The following is a 19,442-nucleotide window of genomic DNA, read 5'->3' on the forward strand; positions in this document are numbered from 1 at the left end:
CGCTCGTCGGCATCCCGAGCACCGGGTGTTGTGCAACACCGAGCACACGCGTATTGGGCGCCGGACGCCCACCTAACAAATCGCACAAGAGAGAGAGGTGCGGGGGGGGGGGAGGGGGAGGGGGAGGGGAAATCTAACGACAACAGTCAGGAAACATATTCGGTGGAGCACGGCATGCCAACGAGAGCAAAGGACTGAAAGAGGGAGGCGGTGAGGGAGGGAGGGGAGATCACTGTTGTGCGTGTGTGCGCTTGTCCTGCCACTGACAGCAGACCCCACCACCCCTCCCTCCCTCCCCCGTTTTCCCTCTCCACCACACTCGCCGCTCGCGTATTGGGCGCCACGACGCCGTACATTGCGCTGAGAGCCAACGCCAACTAGTAAAGAAGTACAACCAACAGAGCGGTGGGGGACGACGTCAGGGGCTACGCACAGAGAACACGCACGCACATCAACCTATTTCAGCAACCCGCCGCTTCCGCACCCGCATGTCCTATGGTCTGCCTCGTGGCGTACGTTCCATGCGCCGGCACTGGTGTTGGCGGAACGTGTCTTGGATGACCATCGCGGCCTCTTGCCGCGCAAGCAAGTGGTGCCGCTCCTGGTGAGCCTTCCGCAACTGCGCCGCCGTCCGCTGCGCCTGCACACGCCGCCAAAAACTTTGGATGATGATCGCGGCATGGTCCAGCATGTCTTGCAGAAGAACGTGCTCCTGCCGCTCCGCCTCCACAGCGGCGCGCCACAGGGGCCAGCTTCGCCGCACCAGCCAGCCACGAATGTGGCACTGCAGACGCGTAGCTGCCGCCTGTCTCCGCTGGAGCTTCTTGATACGGTGAACATCGCTGTGGTGCCGCCAGCAGTTTTGCACAAGCCGCGCGGCCCGATCGCGCCGGTGCAGGTCCACGGCTGTCGAAACATGGTGACGGGACTTGTAGCAGCGATAGGCGCGCTGGATTGACGCGGCCGCGACACGCTTCCGCTCTGCCTCGTGACGGCGCGCATTGCAAGCCTCGCGTTGCTGGTACGTCGTGTTGAGCCAGAAGAGCTCCCTCACCACCTCGGCCGGGTCCGCCTTCTCCGCAAACTCTTGGTGACTCACAAGCACCCGCTCCAGCTCGGCTTGCTTCAAGTCGGCGAGCTGCTGCCGCGACCTTGCGCAGCGGTACGCGCACTGAATAACTATAGCAGCACGCTGCTGTCGCGCCGCCAGCTCCGCCGTCCGCCGCGCCTCCTCGCGAGCCTGAGCTACAAGCCCGCGCACGTAAACGCGCTCGTAGTGGCCGCGGTAGAGTGCCTGGATCTTTGTGGAGGCGGCGTGTTGATTTGTGAAGCGGTGGCGCTCCGCCTCCGTCAGCTGCCCGACGAGGCAGTCGCGACGGCGATCGCGCGAGAGCGCCTGCGCCTGCCGCGTGCGCACGAAAGAGTTCACCAGTGACACGTGCGCTTCCCACAGCATGGCGTAGTACAGCTCGAGCGCGGCCTCCTCGCGGCGGAGGATGCGACGCCGCGCGAACTCGCGCTGGGCGAGCTGCACGCGCCACCACATCTGAATACGCACTGCCGCCACGAGGCGCTGCTGCGTCACGACGCGCAGGTGCGCCGCGCGCCGCCCCGCCATAATCTTGCGCCAGAAGCACTGCACCACCAGCGCCGCCTCCGCATCACGGGCACGCTCCTTGATGCGCTGGTTCAACTCGCGGTCCAGCTGCCGCCGCGAGCGTTGCGAGTGCCACGCGCGTTGGATGCGCATCGCGGCGGCGGAAAAGGCTTGCAACTCCTCTCGGTCCAGCTCCACTGCCTTGCGCGTGACGTACCCACGCCAGACCGACTGGATTAGGATGGCTGCCTCCTGCCTGCGCAGGCGATGCATCTTCTTCCGGTGCTCGCCACGGTAGTAGGCCTCCGTCTCCTTGGCGCGCTGACGACGCAGGAAGTCAGCGACAGCACGTTGGATGCGGCGGGCAGCGGCGTCCTCCAGGCGTAACTGACGCGCGCTGCGCAGATCAGCAAGCTGCCTCCGTGCTCTATACACGCGGTACGCGCGCGTGATGACGTCAGCGGCGGCCACTTCGCGGCGCATGCGCTGGACCTTGTCCTTTGCCGCGGCACAGCGCCATGCGTGCTGCAACACGCACGCAGCGGCTGTGCGCCGCGCCATCTCGCGCTCTTTCACCGCGACACAGTATGCGACACGCCGCTCCAGTGCCATCTCGCGTCGCGCCGCAAAACCGCGGCCGACCCGCTGCCACACTCGCACGACTGTATCGTGGCGCTGGTACATGCGGCGGACACTCGCCACAAGTCGGTCGCTGAGGCACGCTGTGCAGCACGCCTGCAGGACAACGATGGCGCGAGCCTGAAGCCGCTTATGCTGCTGCTGACGCAGAAGTTCGGCGTGGTAGGCGGCAAACTCGCGTGCTTTTACTGCCTGCCAGCACTCACGTAACCAGCGCTGCACGCGTGATGCTGCGCGGATGCACCGCTGCTCCGCCCTGTACACCAGGAACGCATGCCGCAGCACCCTCATGCGGTACCAGCGTTGGATGCGGACTGTGTGGCGCACGAGACAGTCATGCTCCGCCTGCAGACGCGCGCGACGGATCTTGGCGACGTGGCACCGCCAGAGACTCTGTAGCTGTGTTGCCGCCCGATGTTGGCGCGCCTCCCGCATGGCGAAGAAAGCATGCAAGGCGCGCTGCTGACCGTAGTAGGTGGAGCAGATGGTACGGCAGGCACTCTGGATCACCACCAGCTTGCTCTGCATCGCGGCCGAGCGTACCTCCTGGTCACGGCGGTACACGCGGTAGTAGGCATACCACGCGCGAGTGAGGTAGCCGCGAACGACGGCCTGAATGTGGACGGCAGCCCGTACGCGGCACTGGCGCGCGCGGTGCTCGTCGAGCTCCGCCAGCTTTGTGCGGTACTCCAAGTAGGCACTTTGGATGCGCCTGGCAGCCACCTTTTGGCGGAACTGCCACTGCTCATCCTTCCTTCGGTTCGCCTCTGCTCTGGCCGCGAGGAAGGCAGCACGCCTCTCGCAGAAGGCGCGGTAGCCGCGCTGGATAGTGCGGGCTGCGTAATAGTGCCGCGCCTGGTTTGCGCGGTACCCGCGGCGAATCTGCAGCCGGCGGAGAAACTGGCGCACCCGCGCTTGCAAGACGCGACACGCAGCCTCCTGCCGCGCCAACTCCTCCACTTGCTGACGGGCACGTTCCTCCGCCTCGCGGGCGCGCTGCACGCGGACACGCACGAGAAAGCGGCGCACCACGCGCTGGAGTCGCACAGCGGCGGCTATCAGCATCGCCACCCACGTCCGCGCCAGCACACCACGCCAAATGCGTTGAATCTGCGCGGCGGCGCGACGGCACCGCTCGACTTCCATCCTAGCCTTCTCGGTGATCAGCTCTTGGAAGACTGTCTCGGCTAGCGCGGCGTCGGCCACGGCAGTCTCGAGCTGCTGCCGCCGCTCCAGGCTCTTCTGCAGTTTTGACTGCTGCTTCCTTGTGTTCTTCAGCGTCCGCTGACGGTCGCTCACCGCGGCTTGCAGCCGATCGCCGCGTGGCAGGTTCGGCGTAAACCGAGAAGAGGCATTGACAGCTCCTGCGGTGAGGCTGGCGATGGAAGTGCGCAGGCTACTGAGCGGCAGGGCTGCGGGCAGCGAGGCGGCAATGCCGGTGCGGGGATTGGCAAGGCCGGAGGCCATCGAGGTGGTCGACACAGAACCGCTCGCGGCTGCGAGGGGCACACCGCGCCACTGTGTCGGTGGAAAGGTTGACGTCGAAGGGGGTGCCATCGGCGGTCGCAGAGGGAGGGCTGGCGGCGCGGTAGCTGCCAGCTTCATGCCGCTGCTTTTCCTGTCGCTGATCGTGAGCGGTTCGAGCACTGAAGGTTGTGATTGTCGCGCCGGAGCTTCGTGAGGCGCGTGCCACGCGTTCTGTTGGCCACCGGGGTACGACGCTGCCAGAGGTGGCAGCTGCGGGGGGAGTGGCGAGCCGTGGTCGCTGCGCCGAGGCAACGCCGATGACGCCGGTGGCTGCAGCGGCGCTGGCAGTGAGGCAGTATGAGAAGCTGTGCTTGATGTAGGGGGTAGAGAGAGTCGCTTGGGCCCCGTCTGCCCAGGTTGCAACAGTGGGCACTGGAGCGGCGCCTCGCACTCGGCGGGTGTGCCGAACTGCAGTATGTCCGCCATCGGCGTCACGGCCGACGACGCCTCCCAAGACGAGAGGTCCATCGGCGGCGGCAGAGGTCGCGAAGCTGCAACACCGACACCGCTGCGGCCCTTGGCGCTGGCAGGGGCTTTTGCTGCCGAAGAACCGGTGAATGGCGGCGCACTGAGCCTTCCTTTTGTCGCCCACCTGACTTCACCACCGCACATGCCCGCCGCCGCACTCGGCGCGGCTGTGCACGCTCCCTCCTCCGCGGGAGCGGTGACCGCGCCCGGGTGCCGGAGTGCCTGCATCACCTGCTCAATCGTGCGGCAGTATGCTGGTACGAGGCCGTAGCGGTGACACACCTGGATGGCTTCTTGGAAGGCCCACCGCTGGGCATTAACGTTGCCGCTAGCAGCGTCGCGCCGCTCCAGTGAGGCACCAAAGCTGTAGAACGCCACTGCGAGCATTGTGGCAGTGCGGGACGGCGCATCCTTAGCATCCTGCCGGCGTTGCTGCTGCGTGCGCGGATCCGCTTCGTTTTCCGCTGTCGTCGCCGTGTGGGCACTGGTGCACTCCAGAAGTGCCTGCTGCAGCAGCGGGATCACTCGCTCGCATACCTGCGCCGCCTCCGCGTGCTGCCCCAGCTCGTTCAGCACCGTGCACAGATTCAGGTAAGTCGAGGCGGTACCTTCCGTGCCGCTGCTGTTGCAGCTGAGGTGGCAACGCCTCGCCTTCGGCGAGGCTTGGGCAAAGGCGTCGCCGTCAACTCGACGGCTTTCGTCAAGCTGGGCCTGTGTCTGTATCGCCATGCGCAGAAACACCACAGCGGCGCGGGGTCGCCCGCGGCGTTGTTCTAGACAGCCGAGGTGGTTCAGTGTGACCACGCGGAGGGACAGGCGCAGCTGCTGATCGTGCGGCGTCGGTCCAAAGCACGCGCGAAACGCGGCCGCCGTGGCTGCCGTATCGTGCTTTGCCTCGTCTTGCGTGTTCGTCAGCGCGTCGAGGTCAAGGGAGTCAGCCATTGCCATCGCTGGCTGGGACTCGGGCTGCGGCGCAGATGACTGCAACACTGCACCCCACCACCACTGTCCAGAGACGGTGCCGCCACTACTACTCTTGACGCCACCCCCTGCGCCATCCGTCGTTGAATCTTCTTGCTGCGCGTCCTCGTCATCGTCGGTGAGGAACATGGCGCGGTTGAGGAAGAACGCCGCGCCATCGTACTTGGCGTGCTGGAGGGCCTCGACGGCATAGCTGTTGCACCGCAGTACCAGCTCTTGTGCCTGCAGGCAGATGTTCATGGGCAGAGCCACGTCCCCATCGTCTGTGAGTGGCACGTAGTCGTCGTCTATTTCGCCGGTGCTCGGTGCGCCACGCCGCATCTTTGCAGTGCGGCGCCGGGATGCTCGATCCTCTAGTGCACGCCGTCGCTCTGCCAAGGCGTTGCCTACAGCTGCCGTGTTCGCCTGCCGCAGTAGCAGCGCTGACTCGACGCTTTTGACACACTCGGCGTAGTTGCCTTGCTGCTCGAACACACCCGCCATCCGCTGCAGGAAGCACAGCGAGGAGAGAACCTCATCGCCATTACTGGGGGGACTCGATAAGTGGTGCACCCGTGTTGCGGTCCCCGTCTTTGAGTGTGTCACGACGGGCGTGTCGTGCTTGGCGCGAGTAACAGCGGCGGTCGAATGCATGGTGCAGCACGTTCGTCCTTTGTGCCTTTACATACAAATGGCATCCACGAGAGAACCCAGTCTTGACGCCGCCACACACACCGCCGGCAGGCATGTACAGTGACACACACACACACACAAACGCTCTGCCGCTACGCCAGGTGCGTTGATCAACCGTGAGCGGCGCGTGGCACTTCGCTGCCTCCTTCCAAAATCACAAACGAGAAAAGAATCGTCGCAGCGTGCACGATGGCGTCTGCCTGCGTGCCCGTGCGCCCAACGCGGGTGTGCGGCAGCACTAACTGGTACGTGAGGCGAGAGAGACTGCCGTGGGCGTGGCGATCGAGATCGGTGATACATGCAAGGGAACACACACAAACAAGCACGCACGCACACATATACATACATGAAGCGATGGGGGAGAGATAGAGAGGCAGAGGGATGATGATGATGGACACAGCGGCACTTTGGCGCTGAGCTTCAGCGGGAGACGCATACAACAAGAGAGGGAGTACTGTCGCGCAGCTGCAGCAACACCGCGGAGCGACACGAACAGACGCACACGCACACACACACGTGCGCACAGCAACAGGAGCCATGTGTAGTAAGCATGAAGGGGCAACACCGTGGATGCCTCTTCTACCCAGCAGCAGTGCGACTTCGAGGGAGACGCGTTGGCACACGACTGCATTCTTTTCACCATTATGTACACGCATCTGTTTACTTGTTTCGCCTTGTTCCGTGAAATCGACGTCAACGGCGTCATCGGCAACTGCGGTGTCCTGCACGCACACACGCACACACGCACACACACCCACGCAGCGGCTGCGTCACTTCTTTTTCCGGAGCATCTCCATCTCATCCTCGTCGCTGTCGTCCTCCTCGTCGTGGCCGCCGCTCTGGAGTGCGCTGGGAGCTGCACTCTTCACCTGCCCCTGCGGCGGCAGCGGCTTCTTGCGCAGCGCCATCATCTCGTCGTTGTCGTCATCGCTGCTGCCGCTGCCCGTTTCTTCGTTGTCGTTTGCGGGCCGGCTGGCATACGAGGTCAGCACAGAAAACCGCATGTCTTCAGCGGAGCCGTGGGCGGAGACGACGATGTCGTTCTCCGTCACCGTGATGCCTGAGCCGCCCGCAACGACGGCCTCGTCCACCACCTCGTCCGCCATATCGACGTCGTAGAGCAGCCAGTTCTTACCGTGCCCAACCACCATAATCGCCGTGGATGAAGCGAAGCCAGGGGACACTGGCGGGAGCTGCGGTCGACACTGCGCGTAGAGAGGCATGCCCGCATCCAGGGTGCGCACACACAGTCCCGTGTCCGCATCCCAGATGCGGACGGTGTGGTCCAGCGACGTCGTCACCAAGCCGATCGGGAGCACCTGGCTCAGCCCGCCACGGACACCGAAGCTGAGGGGGTTTGCGTAAAAGCTCAGCGACGTGACAGCGTCGTCGTGGCCGAGTAGCTGGAACGGGGCAGCGCCGCCACCGGCGTCGTTGTGCGGCCCCAGCCCCGCCTTGCTCAGCTTACGGGCATCGTAGAGGTGCACGACACCATCGCCGCCGCCCGACGCAACGCGCACGCCGCAAGGAGACCACGCCACGCTGAGCGCGGCTCGCAGGTGCCCGCCAACGCGGCCGCCGGTGTGGAAGGCAAGCTGGCCGCTGCGCGTGTCCCAGGCAACGATGCGGCCGCCGGCGTCGCTTGTCGTGAGCAGCGAGCCGTCCGGATGAAAAGTGATGCCGAGGGTGGCCCCGGCCGTCTCGTAGCCGTCCTGCGCGTAGAGATGTATGAGTGGCGACGTGTCCGCGACGGGGCTCGCTGCTGCAGACAACGACGTGCCCTCGAGCGCAGCCCGCGCATCCCACACATGCACGATCCCGGTGGCGTGCGTTGCGGCCAGGAGGGCGCCTGTAGGGTCCAGGGCAAGCTGCTGTAGGCCCCCAACTTCGCTGCCGGAGCTGCTGTCCACCGTCTCGACAGACGTGATGGACGCTGTTGTCAGGGGCTGTAGCAGTGCGGCAGAGTCTTTGTCCGGCGCGCCACCGTCACCGCAACCCAGCGTCACCCGCCACACACGCACGACACGCTGAAACATGCTCGCCGTGAACGCAAACGCCGTGGTCGAGGCCGGACTTGCTCCGCCCTGCTGCTGCGGGTGAACTACAATCGACTTGACACGCCCCCAACCGTGCGAGTCAGCATACGTGGACTGGCTGCTCAGCGGGGTGCAGTGCGTTGCATCCCACAGCGTAAGGAGGCCATCTGCAGATCCGGTCAGCACACGCGCAGACGAAGTACTCGAGGGCCCGCTGTCGCCGCTGGCCACCGCCGGCACGGCAGGCAGCGCTGCACAGGAGTGGAACGGCAAGCAGAGCGCGCCGGCGACAGCGTTGCTACCGCCGCCGGCGCCTAGAACTTTGATGTTGCGCACCGCCTTGACGAGGCGCAGGCGGTGGAGGGTCTCTGCCATAGCCGTCGCGTGCTCGCGGAGCAGAAGCGCGTGCGGCACCGCATAGAGCTTCTTCAGGCTCCACACCCGCTCCTTCGCGCGCTGCGTTGTCTTCGGCAGCATGTGCTGCACCCGCAGCTGGATGAGCTCACTCGACGCTGGTGTCTGCGAGTCCTTGAAGCGCGGCGACGGCGCCACGCGCACGTACGTGCCTTGGTGAGACGTCATTGAGTCTGACGGTGTGTATGGAGGGCGAATGGCAGCAGAGCGGAAAGGGAAGACGCGAGAGAGGAATAACAACAAAAGGATGTGTCAGGAAGAGAGCGCCAACGCATCGGTGCGTACGTGCTCCGGTACCTCTCCGAGTCATCGGCAATACGGTACACGCCTGCCTGCCTGCCTGCTGCTGCTGTTGCCATCGCCGCCAGCAGGCCATGCTGAATCTTTGCTGTTCAGACTTCGTTGCGTTGGCTGAGGCAACTGGCACATGCGCATATATATATGTGCGCCTGGTACCGTTGACGCGTGCGGCGAGCAGCCGCACCCGCGCCGTTCCTTCCCCGCTTGCGCGCGCACACACAGGGATGTAGTCGTGCACAGTCCTCTTCACCGCCGCCTCAGCACTCGCCTGCGCATGTGCGGTTTCCAGCGGCTGAGCCACGGACAGGCGCGTTGAAAAGGATGGGTGGGATTGGAGGGTTGGCTGGCTGGCTGGCGGTGACCATCATGAGGGCGGGAGACGGGACACCTCTTCCGATACTCCTCCGAAGAGTCAGCAACAGAGTCACCACAGGCCGAAGCAGCCAACACAACTAAAAAAGCAAGTCGAAGAAAAACAGTGTGTCACCCTACAGGGGGCTGTGGGGCCTTCGCCGGCTCCCGCACATGCGCGCTGTCCTCCAGGGCGAGGGTGCCAATGATCATCAAGACGACCCAAACCTGCAGGAGACCGATGTAGCACATCAGCGCCACACGCCACATCCAACGCGCCTGCGTGAGGACGCGGCCCACCTGCACGGCAAAGCTGTCAATGGAGGAGACGACTGCGGCAATTGTGCGGCCGGCGATACCGTACTGACGTGCCAGACGCACCATAGCCTGGTTGCGGCGCCGGGCATCGCCGCTGCTCTCCGGTGTGGTGGGTGCAGTGCCAGCGTACTGTGCCCAAGGAGTGCCAGCAGCCGCACTGTGCCCGCCAAGTCCATTCCCATCAGCGGTGAAGCCTCGGTGGGCGCGCATGGAGGAAGCCGTGGGAGGCGCCGGGAAGGCAGAGCTGCAACCATTCCCGTCCCCATACATGGCAGATGCGCGGAAGCCAGCTGCCATCTCCACCTCCGCATCATTCACGTGCTTCGCGAGCTCGTTGTATCGTGTTTTCATGTCCGTCGCCTCACGCGCCGCGGCGTCGAGGGCGGCCTGCAGGTTGCTTGCCTGGAGAGTGAGAAGTTGGTGGCGTTGCTTTAGCTCATTCAGCTCTCTCTGCAGTGGCCCCACATCGACAGCGGCGCCCGCTTCGCCGGTGCCCTGTGCCACTGCTGCGGACGGGGAAGGGCTGCTGCCCCGTCTCAGTAGCTCATCTTTCTGTGTCTGCAGACGACGTAGGGCACTTCGCGTGTCGGCGTGTGCCGCGACTTCGCCTTCGAGCGATTCGCGGGCGGCGCCCACCTCGAGCTGCAACATGTCGACGCGCACCTGCGCCTGTCGGTGCCTCTCCTGCATGTGCTGCAGTTCCGCCGTTGCCTTGGCAGCTTCCTGGCGATGACGCTCTACCTCAGCGTTCAGCGATGCGTGATCCGCCTGCAGCAGCTCCAGGCGCTGATGCAGCTCCCGTGCGTCGTGCGATGCGTCAGTCTGCTGTTGCGGTTTTGTCTCTGACGACCGCCCCGCTGCGGCGTCGCGTGCCTCCTTCAACTCGTGCTGCGCCTCGTCCAACAGCCGCTGCGAGGTTTCCTTGTAGACCGCGAGTGCCTGCTCAGCCGCACGCTGAGCCGCGCGACTCGCGCGTGTATCCTGCTCCGCCTTCCACAAGGCGTCCCGTGCCGCGCTGCACTGAGCGCGATGGGTGGCGGCCTCTTGCTGCCAGCGCATCTTGTCGGCTTCGAGGGCCTTGCACCGCGCCTCGAGTCGCTCAACCGCGGCTTCCGCTATGCTGGTGCTATGGCTAGCTGCCTCGCCACCGCCGAGCGCAGCAGACGAGACGATGGCCGCATCACCTTGGCTTGAGACGAGAGAGTTTCCAGCAAACGGGTCCGCCGCAGTGGTCGCAGCACCTCGCGGCGCCCATCCGGCGGCAGCACCTCTTCTGCCGCCATCGGTCACTGAGTCGTGCGGGGATGGCCGGAACGAGGGCAGCTTTGTGGGCAGCGACAGTGGCACGTGGCCCGCCGCGTACGCTCCGTCAGATGCAAGATGTGCCGACGAGATCATGACCGAGGGCGGGGTCGCCGCAGTCTGGAAGTCATCACTGCTACTACCGGTCACATTGCCGCGGCTGCGCGGGAGCCCCCCGAGGCGGCTCTCATGAAAAGCCCCGCCGTCGTGGCCCCTTGCAGGGTGCAGCGGTGGCTGAGGATGCTGGTGCAAAGATGTGGTACTGCCCACACCGCTACTGCTGTGCAGTCGCTGCTGCTGCTGTTCCGCCGCCCGCGCGAGGTCCTCCTCATCGGCGGCATTGGCCAGCTCCTCCGTCTTCTTGTCGATGGCCTCCAGGAAGGCGCCGACGCGGGTGAACATGACGTGTGTGTGTGGGGGGGGGGAGGGTCGGGCTAGCGAGAGCGCGTTCGCGGGGGGGGGGGGGATGCTACACGAAGAAAGAGGGAGGGAGGAGGAGGGAGACACGGCTAAAAAGGGAGGCGTACACGCACACCCCCACACATGCACACTCAAGCGAGTTGGCGGTGGTGGAGAGGAGCATGGGGAGGATGGAGACGCCTTGATGAGCGCTGCACCACGGCACAAAAGTGAAGTGCCCACCTGTGCGGCCGCGCTTGTGGCGGTGCATGGGCGTAAAATGCTGATCCGTGTCCTCCCTGTCGTCCCCCCCTCGTCGCTGCCCTCTCCCTTCGCCCCCGTGGGGGGGGGTCCCAACGGTGATTGTATCGTTGCCCGCTTCTCTTCGAGCAATGCCAGTTGCACCTTTCCGAACACCGCAACCCCCTCCCCCACTCCCTCCTCTCACGATACCGGGTTCTTGTCACTGGCTCATCGACGGATCGACAACACTTAGCGAGTGGGCGGGCGCAGGCGACATACAGTCTGAGGAGACACCGACTGGGCTTCACAGGGGGGAGTAACCGAGCTCCATGTACCGTGCGCGCAGCTCTTCCTCGCTCTCCTCGTCTTCTGCTTGCTGCTGTTCCTCCGCGTCCTCGTCACCTCCGACCAGCAAGCCAAAGCGAAGTCCAGCATCTGCGTCGTCATCGTTGCCCGGGCCCTCCGCACCATCCTCGCCGTCGTCGTGGGAGGGCTGCTTACCATATCGTCTTGCGTGGATCATCGCTGTCGTCTCCGCGTGCTCATCTGCCAACATGTCCGTCTCGTGCAAGGCAAGTCGCTGAGGGGAGGCGCCATCCTGCAAGGCCGCGGCCTCGGCGACAACGTCGGAACGGTGATCGGCCACCATGTCGGCGACAAGCTGACGGGCGGCAGCGAGGCGCGTGACAGCGTCTGCCTGCGCATCCAAGTCACTTGGCTGCTGAGACTGCGGCGTGGACGTCACAGCCACATCGGTCGCTCCTGATGGCGCTCTCGCGGTGTCTGTGTTCAGCAGCTCGTGCAGGAGTTGTGCGTGGATCAGGAGACCTTCGTAAGCTTTCTGAATAGACTCGATGCAGCGGCCCAGGTCCTCCAGGTTCACGCTCGCCTCGCAGTAGCGCCCACGACAGCCATTTCTCATGTCATGACTGTGCGGCGATGCTGACCCCTCTTCTTCCGGCGGCTGCATCTGCGCCTCCTTCTGCCTCGCCTTCTGCGCAGCAGCCGCTCCGCCACCTTCGCGCCCGCCGCTGGAGCTCAGGTGCACCTCGACACCGCCAAAGTGGCCAAGCCGCTCGCCCACGGCAATACGCACTGCCTCTTTAATGATGTCTTGCTCTATCATCGGGTCCCCCAAGTCTGCAAGCAGGCTCAGGTTGAGCGGAATGTCCAGCGAGCCCTTTACTTCGACATGCACGCATGTCGTGGCAGCGATACGGCCGCCTCCGTGGATGGCGTTCATTGTCTGCCACAAGTGCCTAGCTGGTGACGCACAAGTGTGGGCGGGCTCCCGAGAAGAAGAACGTAACCACGAAGAGGCGGAGGAGATGTGTGTGTGTGAGAGGGGGGGGAGCAACGAGCTGCGCAGCACAACGAGCAGCCCGACTGCTGATGTTGCTGTGGTGTGATAGCTGCGCTACGGTTGTCAAGTGATGAGCGGGTGTGGGCCACACGAGGGCGTGGCGCTGAACAGACAGGAGAAAGGGTGGAGAAGACGCCGTCGGTGCTTGAGCGTGTGTGAGGGTGCCCGATGCGGAGCGTGGGTGCCTGTATGCATGCACGGGTACGTGTGCGTGCTTCTGTCGGTGCTCAAGTGCCTGCTCGTTGATGTTTGCTCGTGTCGGGGGGGGTCGTGGTGGTGGTGGTGGTGGTGTATGTGCTCGTGCAACCATCCGCCCAGCAGGCGTAGCGGGAAAACAGAAACGGGAGGGGAGAGAGAGGGTGTCGACGGTAGGGAAAGGAAAGATGCACACCGCCACAACGACAAAGGGGCGAGTGGGTGGGGTGGGGGGGGGCGCTCATCGTGACATGTGTCGCTACCCCATACCCATACGTCCGCGGTGTCATGGAAAGCGCGCCCTCCCACGAGACAAAAGGAAGATGCCGCAGAGCCGTCCCTGTCGTCCGCAGCCTCGGAAAGGACGAGAAGAGGGGACATTCGACTGGTGACGCTGTTTCTTTTTCGGCACTGCGCTCTCTATTTCCGCGTGAACGCGCGTGCGTATTCGGAGGGGTGGGAAGTCCGTCTATGTTTACGTGCGCGCATGCCGAGAGATGCATGCGGCAGTTCCCCGCCGCTCCTGTATGGAGCGGGAGAAGCGTGTGTGTATGTGTGTGTGTGTGTGCGTGCGGGATCTTTTTCATGGCACATGCGGCCGGATGAGCGCGTTGTGTTGCGTGCATGTTTGCAATGCCTGGGGGCAGCGTTGCCGTTGGACCTCCTCTTTGCCTCCCTCCCCCTCCTCTCGCACCCGCACAAGTGTAGGAGCATCACAGTGTGTCCATCACGCGTGTGCCGTGGACGCAGAAGAGCTGCCCGTACTCTTTCTCATGCTGCGTGATGTCGCGGCGGAGCTGCTCTGTCAGCCGCTGCAACTCCAGCTGCAGCTGCTCAAGTTGCTTGCCCTCCGACTTGCCTCGCGTCTTGGTCGGCGGCGAAACGGCCGCAGATGCAGCAGCGCTCTTCCCACCATCAGTACGCACGCCAGAGAAGGATGGTGAAGGGACGGAGACGGAGACGTGAACGGCGTCATCGTTACCGTCATCGCCGTGCTCGGCGCTCAAGCGCCTCAGCTTGGCATCAGGCGTGCTGTTGATGGGGAGTGCGACCAAGGGTCGTACATTGGCCAAGGCGCGCAATTGCCGCTGCACGTACTCGCGACGTGTCAGAGCCTCTAGGAGAGGCAGCTGCGCCTCCAACCGTCGCTGCTCCCTCATCAGCGCGCCTTGCAACTCCGCCGCGGGTACCTCTTGCGCAAGCGAGTCTGCGTAGCTGAGGAAGGCGCGCTGGTCGTCAGAGGGAACCTCCAGCACGTCCCACAGCTGCCGAAGACGCTGCTTCGACCGTTGGACCAAATTTGCCCACGGCTCCTGCTCGTGGTTGTGGTGATGCGCTGGCGGAAGTTCAACAGGGGCAGCTGGAGAGATGAGCAGAGGACTTCCCTGCGAGGTCGCCGAGCACGGAGCAGCGGGAGTCGAGAGGGTCACGGTTGCAGCGCCACTACTGCACTTTCTGTCGAGCGGCGTTCGGGACTCCGGAGCCGTGACAAGAATGGGTGTGCCCGGTGTGGGAAAGGAATGTGCGGAGGTGCTCGGCTTCTTCTGCGGCTGAGCTTTGGGTGGTTGACGGTGAGCGTGCTGACACTGCAGCATCTTGGCTGCAAAGCGCTGTTCCTCCTCTTCAAGGCAACGACGCGCAAGCTCTTCCCGCTCCACCTGCATATCGTGCCTAATCTGCTCCAGTAACCCGCGGTACTGCTCGTCCAGCGCGCGATAGGCCGCTGCTTGCTGCTGCTCCCACGCAACACGGAGCTCGGCCGCGTCGGCCGCGGCCGCGTTCGCGCGTTCGTCTGCGGCGCGTCGGTCGCGGCGCTCATCCTCTAGGAGTTTCTGCCAGCTTTCCTGGTGGGCCTCCCACGTGGACTGCAGAGCCGCTTCGGCGGCCTCGTGGTCTTTGCGGAGTTTGCATGCTTGCTCCTTTAGATCCACCTCATGGCGAGCCCGCAGTCGTGCCAGCTCCTCCTGCTGGCGCTGCTGCTGCGCCCCAAGGGCTCTCTCGTGGGCGAGGAGCAGCTCGGCGAGTTGCTTCTGCTGCTGCTCCATGAAGCGGGCTACCTTTTCGTCCGCACCAGCTTGAATGCGGTCCGCCTCGGCTTGCACGCGCGCGTACAAGGAGGCTTGTAGCTCGGCGTAGCCCCGATTTCGCTCCTCGATAGCGTTGCGCAGGCCCGCAATGCTCTCCTCGTACTCGGCGCGCAGCGTCGCTTCCTGCTCGTCTCGAACCCGCTGTTCCAGCAGGTACGACCCCGCTTCCATGCTGCCTAGTTGTCTCGCCTGCGCGTCGCAGCGCTGCTGCAGCTTCGCAATCTGCTGCTCATACAGGCGACGCATATCCCGCATCCGCGCAGATGCGGCGTTCTCATACGCCTCGCGCGCCGCGTCCGCTTGCTGCTGGAGGCGCGTGATGCCATCCTGCGCCACCGAGCGTTCTGCTGCAAGTGCCGCCGCGTGCTGGGAGCGCTGAGCAGCTAACTGCCGCTCGAGGGTCTCCCTTACCTCTCGCACATGAGCCTCGTGTTCCCGTTCGCGTGCGTCGCGGTCCTTCTCAAACTGCGTGGCCTGCTGCTGAGCCAGCTCGGCGGACGATGCCCTCACCTGCGCGATGGCCTCTTCCTGACGGTGACGCTGCTCCGCCAGGAGTGCAGACATCTTTGCTTGCTCTTGCTTCAGGGTTGCAAGGTAGCTCGAGCGCACTTCCTCCTCCAGCTGCGCACGAGTGGCCTCCGTGATGGCAAAGTGCTCCGCGACGCGTGCAGCCGCAGCTTCCAAGCTGGCGCCTCGTTTCGCTGCGTGCTGCTGCTGAGCGGTGTCCCACTGGGCTCTCTCCACCGCCAGCACTTCCTGCAACTTGGCAGCGGCCGCCTCGCTGTAGGCGTCGAGCGAAGCAGTGCGTGCAGCCGCCCAGGCTGCCTCGCGCGCGCGCATGGCCTCTGCCTCCTGAGAGAGATGGCGTTGCTGCGCATCTTGCAACGCGGCCATCTGGACTGCGTGGTGCTCGTCATGCAGACGCATCTCCTCGCGGTGGAGCTGCTGCACACACGCCATCTCTTGCATCCGCAAGTCTTGCCACGTGGTGAAGCGCTGCAGCAGCTCAGCTTCGAGCAGTCGTATCCAGCCCTTTTCGGCGGCGGCGAGCTGCTCCGCCAGCCGCATCTCCATTTCACCTCGCATGACCCTCCGTATGTCATGCTCCATCACGGCCTGCTGCTGCGCGAGCTTGGCGTGCTCGCTGCGCAAGATGGCCTCTTGTTCTTTCAGCTCTGCGAGCTGCTTCGCGTGCTGAGCAGCGACGTGTGCCGTCAGTTCCTGCAGTGAGGCTGCCTTGTCCTCCGCACGGCGACGCTGCCACTCTGCTTCGGCAATTTCGAGCTGCTTCTCGCGCACCGCCAGTGCATCCTCGCCGGCACGCACGCGCCTCTCCGCTTCTGCTTCCACCTGGCGTTGCGCCGCAGCGTGCTGCCGCTCGAGACGCTCCAGCGCACGCTGCGAGGCCTCTTTCTCCCTCATGATGACGTCTTGCAGCTCTTCTTGGTGGGCCCTGCGCTCGGCTACACAGTTCTCCTCCAGCGCTTGGTCGCGCCGCTGCACCTCCTCGAGGAGTGCCGCCCGCAGCGCACGGTGCTGCTGCTCCATCACTTTACAGTGGGCTCGCTGCTGCTGACGGGACTCCTCGAGCCGAGCTGACCATAGTGCTACCGCTTCCTCTACGGCTTGCTGCACTCGAGTCGCGTGCTCCGTCCGAGCCTCGTGCAGCTCCTTCTCCAGCTCCGTCACGCGTTTCACCGCGGTCGTCGCGGTTGCGAAGCCGGCAGCAGAGCCGTCACTGCCGTTGCAGGCCGTCTTAAGCTTCTCCTTGTACTGTTGCAGTACCGCATCGTAGGCCGCCTCGAGGCTGTTTAGCTGCGACGTGTAGCGCGTTTCTTCGGCCTGACGCGCGTCCTGCAAGGCTGCCTCGTGCGCAAGTTCCTCACGACGCAGCTGGTCCTTCAGCTGCTGAACTTGCACCGAGAGACCCTCCTTTTCCCTTTCTAATCTCTGCACCGTCGCCTGGGCACTCCGGAGGGCGTCGTCGACGGCGGCAGTCTGTTGCTCCTGCTGGCGCGTCAGATGGTCCTCCCATGCTGCGTGCTCTCTTTCATGCTCCTCCTTTAGCTTGGCCTCCTTGGCAGCACTGGAGCTGCGCACCTTCTCCAGGGCTTCCTCGTGCAGACGCATCAGCCGCAGCACAGCGGTACGGTGCGCCTCCTGCTCCGCCGCCCACCGAGCCTGCCACCGCGAGTCCACCGATTCCTCGGCGAAGTGCAGCTGCTGCGCGACGGCTTCCGCCACTTGCAACGTGCATTGCTCTGACTGACGCACTGCCTCCTGCTTCTCTGCTGACACGCGGTTCACCTCCTTGTGTAAGGCGTGTATGACGCTTGCGTAGTCGTGCTGCAGGCGCTGCACGTACTCCGCCGTCTCTTCCGTGGACGCAACGTACTCGTTGGCCAGGCTTTCATACGCCACAAGGTACTCCTGACCCACCTGTGCTTGCCGGCGTGTATGCTCCTGCAGCAGCTGCTCCCGCAGCGCCGTGATGTCGCGCATTGCAATGTGCAGTGTCTCCAGCTGGCGACGACTCGCTTCACGGGCAGCCGCCTCGCCGGTGGCGATCATGCGGGCGTGCTCGTCCTTCAAGAAACTTCGCCACTGCTCCTCTCGGTGTGCCGCTTGCTCATCCATCAGTCGCTGCCGCTCCGCCATGTCTTGCTCGAGTACACGGCGGTACTCCTCCTTGAAGGACTCAACTTGCTCCTGGACGGCAGCCGCGATGGCCGCGTGCTGTGCACGCTCCGTCTCCACTGTAGACTTGGCCACCGACGCGAGGTGCCGCTGGAGGCTCTTTGCCAGTGCCTGCTGCTGCTCTGAAAGCGTCGTGTGTAGGCGGGAAAGGAGAGCATCTTCACACGCGGCGCGAGTCTGCTCGAGACTCTCGGCACTTCGCTTCCACTCGGTCGTGACGCGCTGCAGAACGTCTTCCAGGTGCTCTCGGCTGGCGGTGTCGCGGAATCGAATGAGTGACTCGTAGTCGATCAAGAGCTGCGCCGTCCGCTCCGTGATGTCGTCGTCTGACTGCCGCCTCTGCGCCTCTTCGCGCAGCTGCCGAGTGCGCTGCTGCAGGTGCGCCTGCTTCTCAAAACTGTAGAGGCGTTGGATCTCTGCCAGCTTCTGCCGGGTGCGCTGAAGCTCGTCGGCCAGGCCGCTGGACGACGTGGGATGACGCTCGTCGTCCGCTGCAGCTTCTGGTGACGGCGAGGGTTTTCTGTGCGGCCCAGCACTTGCACCTGCTCGCGTGCCAGACGGCGGCAGAGCCACGGACGTGACACCTGGGCCCGGGTGCCGCGCGGCTGCTGTGCGACCGTGCAACAGCGCCCGCGGCTGCGTAGGATCGACGTCTGAGGTAGGGGTTATGGGCACCTCTGGGCGTAGTGGTGGCGCAGCCGTGGCGATACTGTCCGGCGGCGAAGCGGAGCGCATCTGAGAAGCGCTGCTTTCCCACTCGCCTTCACTAGAGAAGGCGGCAGTGTTGCGGATCTTGCCGGGGTACGGCCGCGCCGCTTGCCCTTGGCGGTTGTGTGGGTCCTTCTTGCCATCACGGTGACGCTCGACAGGTGTCTCCGACACGCTGTGATCGCGGCTGTGCGACCGCGCCACGGAGGCAGAGAGGCGCTCCTTTGCCAGCATGATGTTTGCGAGCACGTTCGGCGGCGCTGACTGCCGAGGCCCACGCACAAGCGGCGGCGGCGGTTGCTGCTGCTGGTGCGGTTCCAGCTGTGTATGCGCCCGGTAAAACTCATGCAGTGCCTCTGATAGCGTTGATGGCATGCTTGTCTGCTGCTGCTGCTGCTGCGACGACGACTTCACGGGCACCACTGCATGGCCTACCGAGTCTTGTGGCTGCTGCTGCTGCAGAGGCTGCAGTGCCGTGATGCCTTGGCGCAACATTTCACACGCCCGCTACGGCTTCGTTTTCTTTTCAAAGCGTGTTCTATGATGGGGATGTGCGTGTATGCGGGTGTAGGCGAATGCGTGTGCGTCTGTGGATGCCTGATAATGATGGAAGAACGCAGGGCAACGCTTACCCCCTCCATGCGACCTGTCATGGGCTTCCAATACGATGAGGGGGGGGGAGGGGAGGGGAGAGAGCGATGCTAGCGGGCAACAACGTGACCACACAAAGAAGAGGAGACGTGACGAAAGGCGGCTCGAATAAACATGCATACACCACAACCCCCCAACTCACACCGTGGTACAGCGTGACGGGGCCTTCTAGGCGTGAGGCGGTGCCGGTTCTCCCGCACCCCGCTGCGACTCTTTATACCTTTTTTCTTTTGTTTTCTTCCTCTGCCCCCCCCCCCCTCCCCCAGTATCGCCTCCCTGCGAGCAGCACTCGTGTGTGCTGAGGGTGGACGGTGGCGGCAGCGAGGGCGGAGAAAGGTCGGTGTGGCGGGGGCAAGGTGTGTGCCACTCCACCTGCGTCAGAGTGCGCTTGTCTGCTGCTTGCTCTCATGTTATGGTGGTTCTGCTTTCGATGGCCTTCTTGTGCTTGCTTCTGTTGCGAGAAGAGAGGGGGGGGGAGAGACGGGTATCAAGCC

The 19,442-nt window shown here is 64.3% G+C and overlaps 5 protein-coding genes across 5 annotated transcripts; all 5 read right to left on the bottom strand.

The window, feature by feature from the left end:
- Positions 1-493: 493 nt before the first annotated feature.
- Positions 494-5,845, bottom strand: LMXM_21_1110 (conserved hypothetical protein; the record flags this gene model as incomplete). The annotated part of the gene is made up of 1 exon (XM_003875318.1): positions 494-5,845. The coding sequence occupies one exon, from the start codon at positions 5,843-5,845 to the stop codon at positions 494-496; it is 5,352 nt and encodes a 1,783-aa protein (XP_003875367.1).
- Positions 5,846-6,654: 809 nt separating this feature from the next.
- On the bottom strand, positions 6,655-8,502 carry LMXM_21_1120 (conserved hypothetical protein; the record flags this gene model as incomplete). Its single annotated transcript, XM_003875319.1, has 1 exon — positions 6,655-8,502. One exon carries the CDS (start codon positions 8,500-8,502, stop codon positions 6,655-6,657), a length of 1,848 nt encoding a protein of 615 aa, XP_003875368.1.
- A 615-nt stretch (positions 8,503-9,117) lies between these two features.
- LMXM_21_1130 (conserved hypothetical protein) lies at positions 9,118-11,007 on the bottom strand (the record flags this gene model as incomplete). The annotated part of the gene is made up of 1 exon (XM_003875320.1): positions 9,118-11,007. The coding sequence occupies one exon, from the start codon at positions 11,005-11,007 to the stop codon at positions 9,118-9,120; it is 1,890 nt and encodes a 629-aa protein (XP_003875369.1).
- Positions 11,008-11,551: 544 nt separating this feature from the next.
- LMXM_21_1140 (conserved hypothetical protein) lies at positions 11,552-12,490 on the bottom strand (the record flags this gene model as incomplete). Its single annotated transcript, XM_003875321.1, has 1 exon — positions 11,552-12,490. One exon carries the CDS (start codon positions 12,488-12,490, stop codon positions 11,552-11,554), a length of 939 nt encoding a protein of 312 aa, XP_003875370.1.
- A 1,028-nt stretch (positions 12,491-13,518) lies between these two features.
- LMXM_21_1150 (conserved hypothetical protein) lies at positions 13,519-18,792 on the bottom strand (the record flags this gene model as incomplete). The annotated part of the gene is made up of 1 exon (XM_003875322.1): positions 13,519-18,792. One exon carries the CDS (start codon positions 18,790-18,792, stop codon positions 13,519-13,521), a length of 5,274 nt encoding a protein of 1,757 aa, XP_003875371.1.
- Positions 18,793-19,442: the final 650 nt, after the last annotated feature.

The sequence above is a fragment of the Leishmania mexicana genome, chromosome 21 (assembly GCF_000234665.1).
Source record: "Leishmania mexicana MHOM/GT/2001/U1103 complete genome, chromosome 21".
Lineage (NCBI taxonomy): Eukaryota > Euglenozoa > Kinetoplastea > Trypanosomatida > Trypanosomatidae > Leishmania > Leishmania mexicana.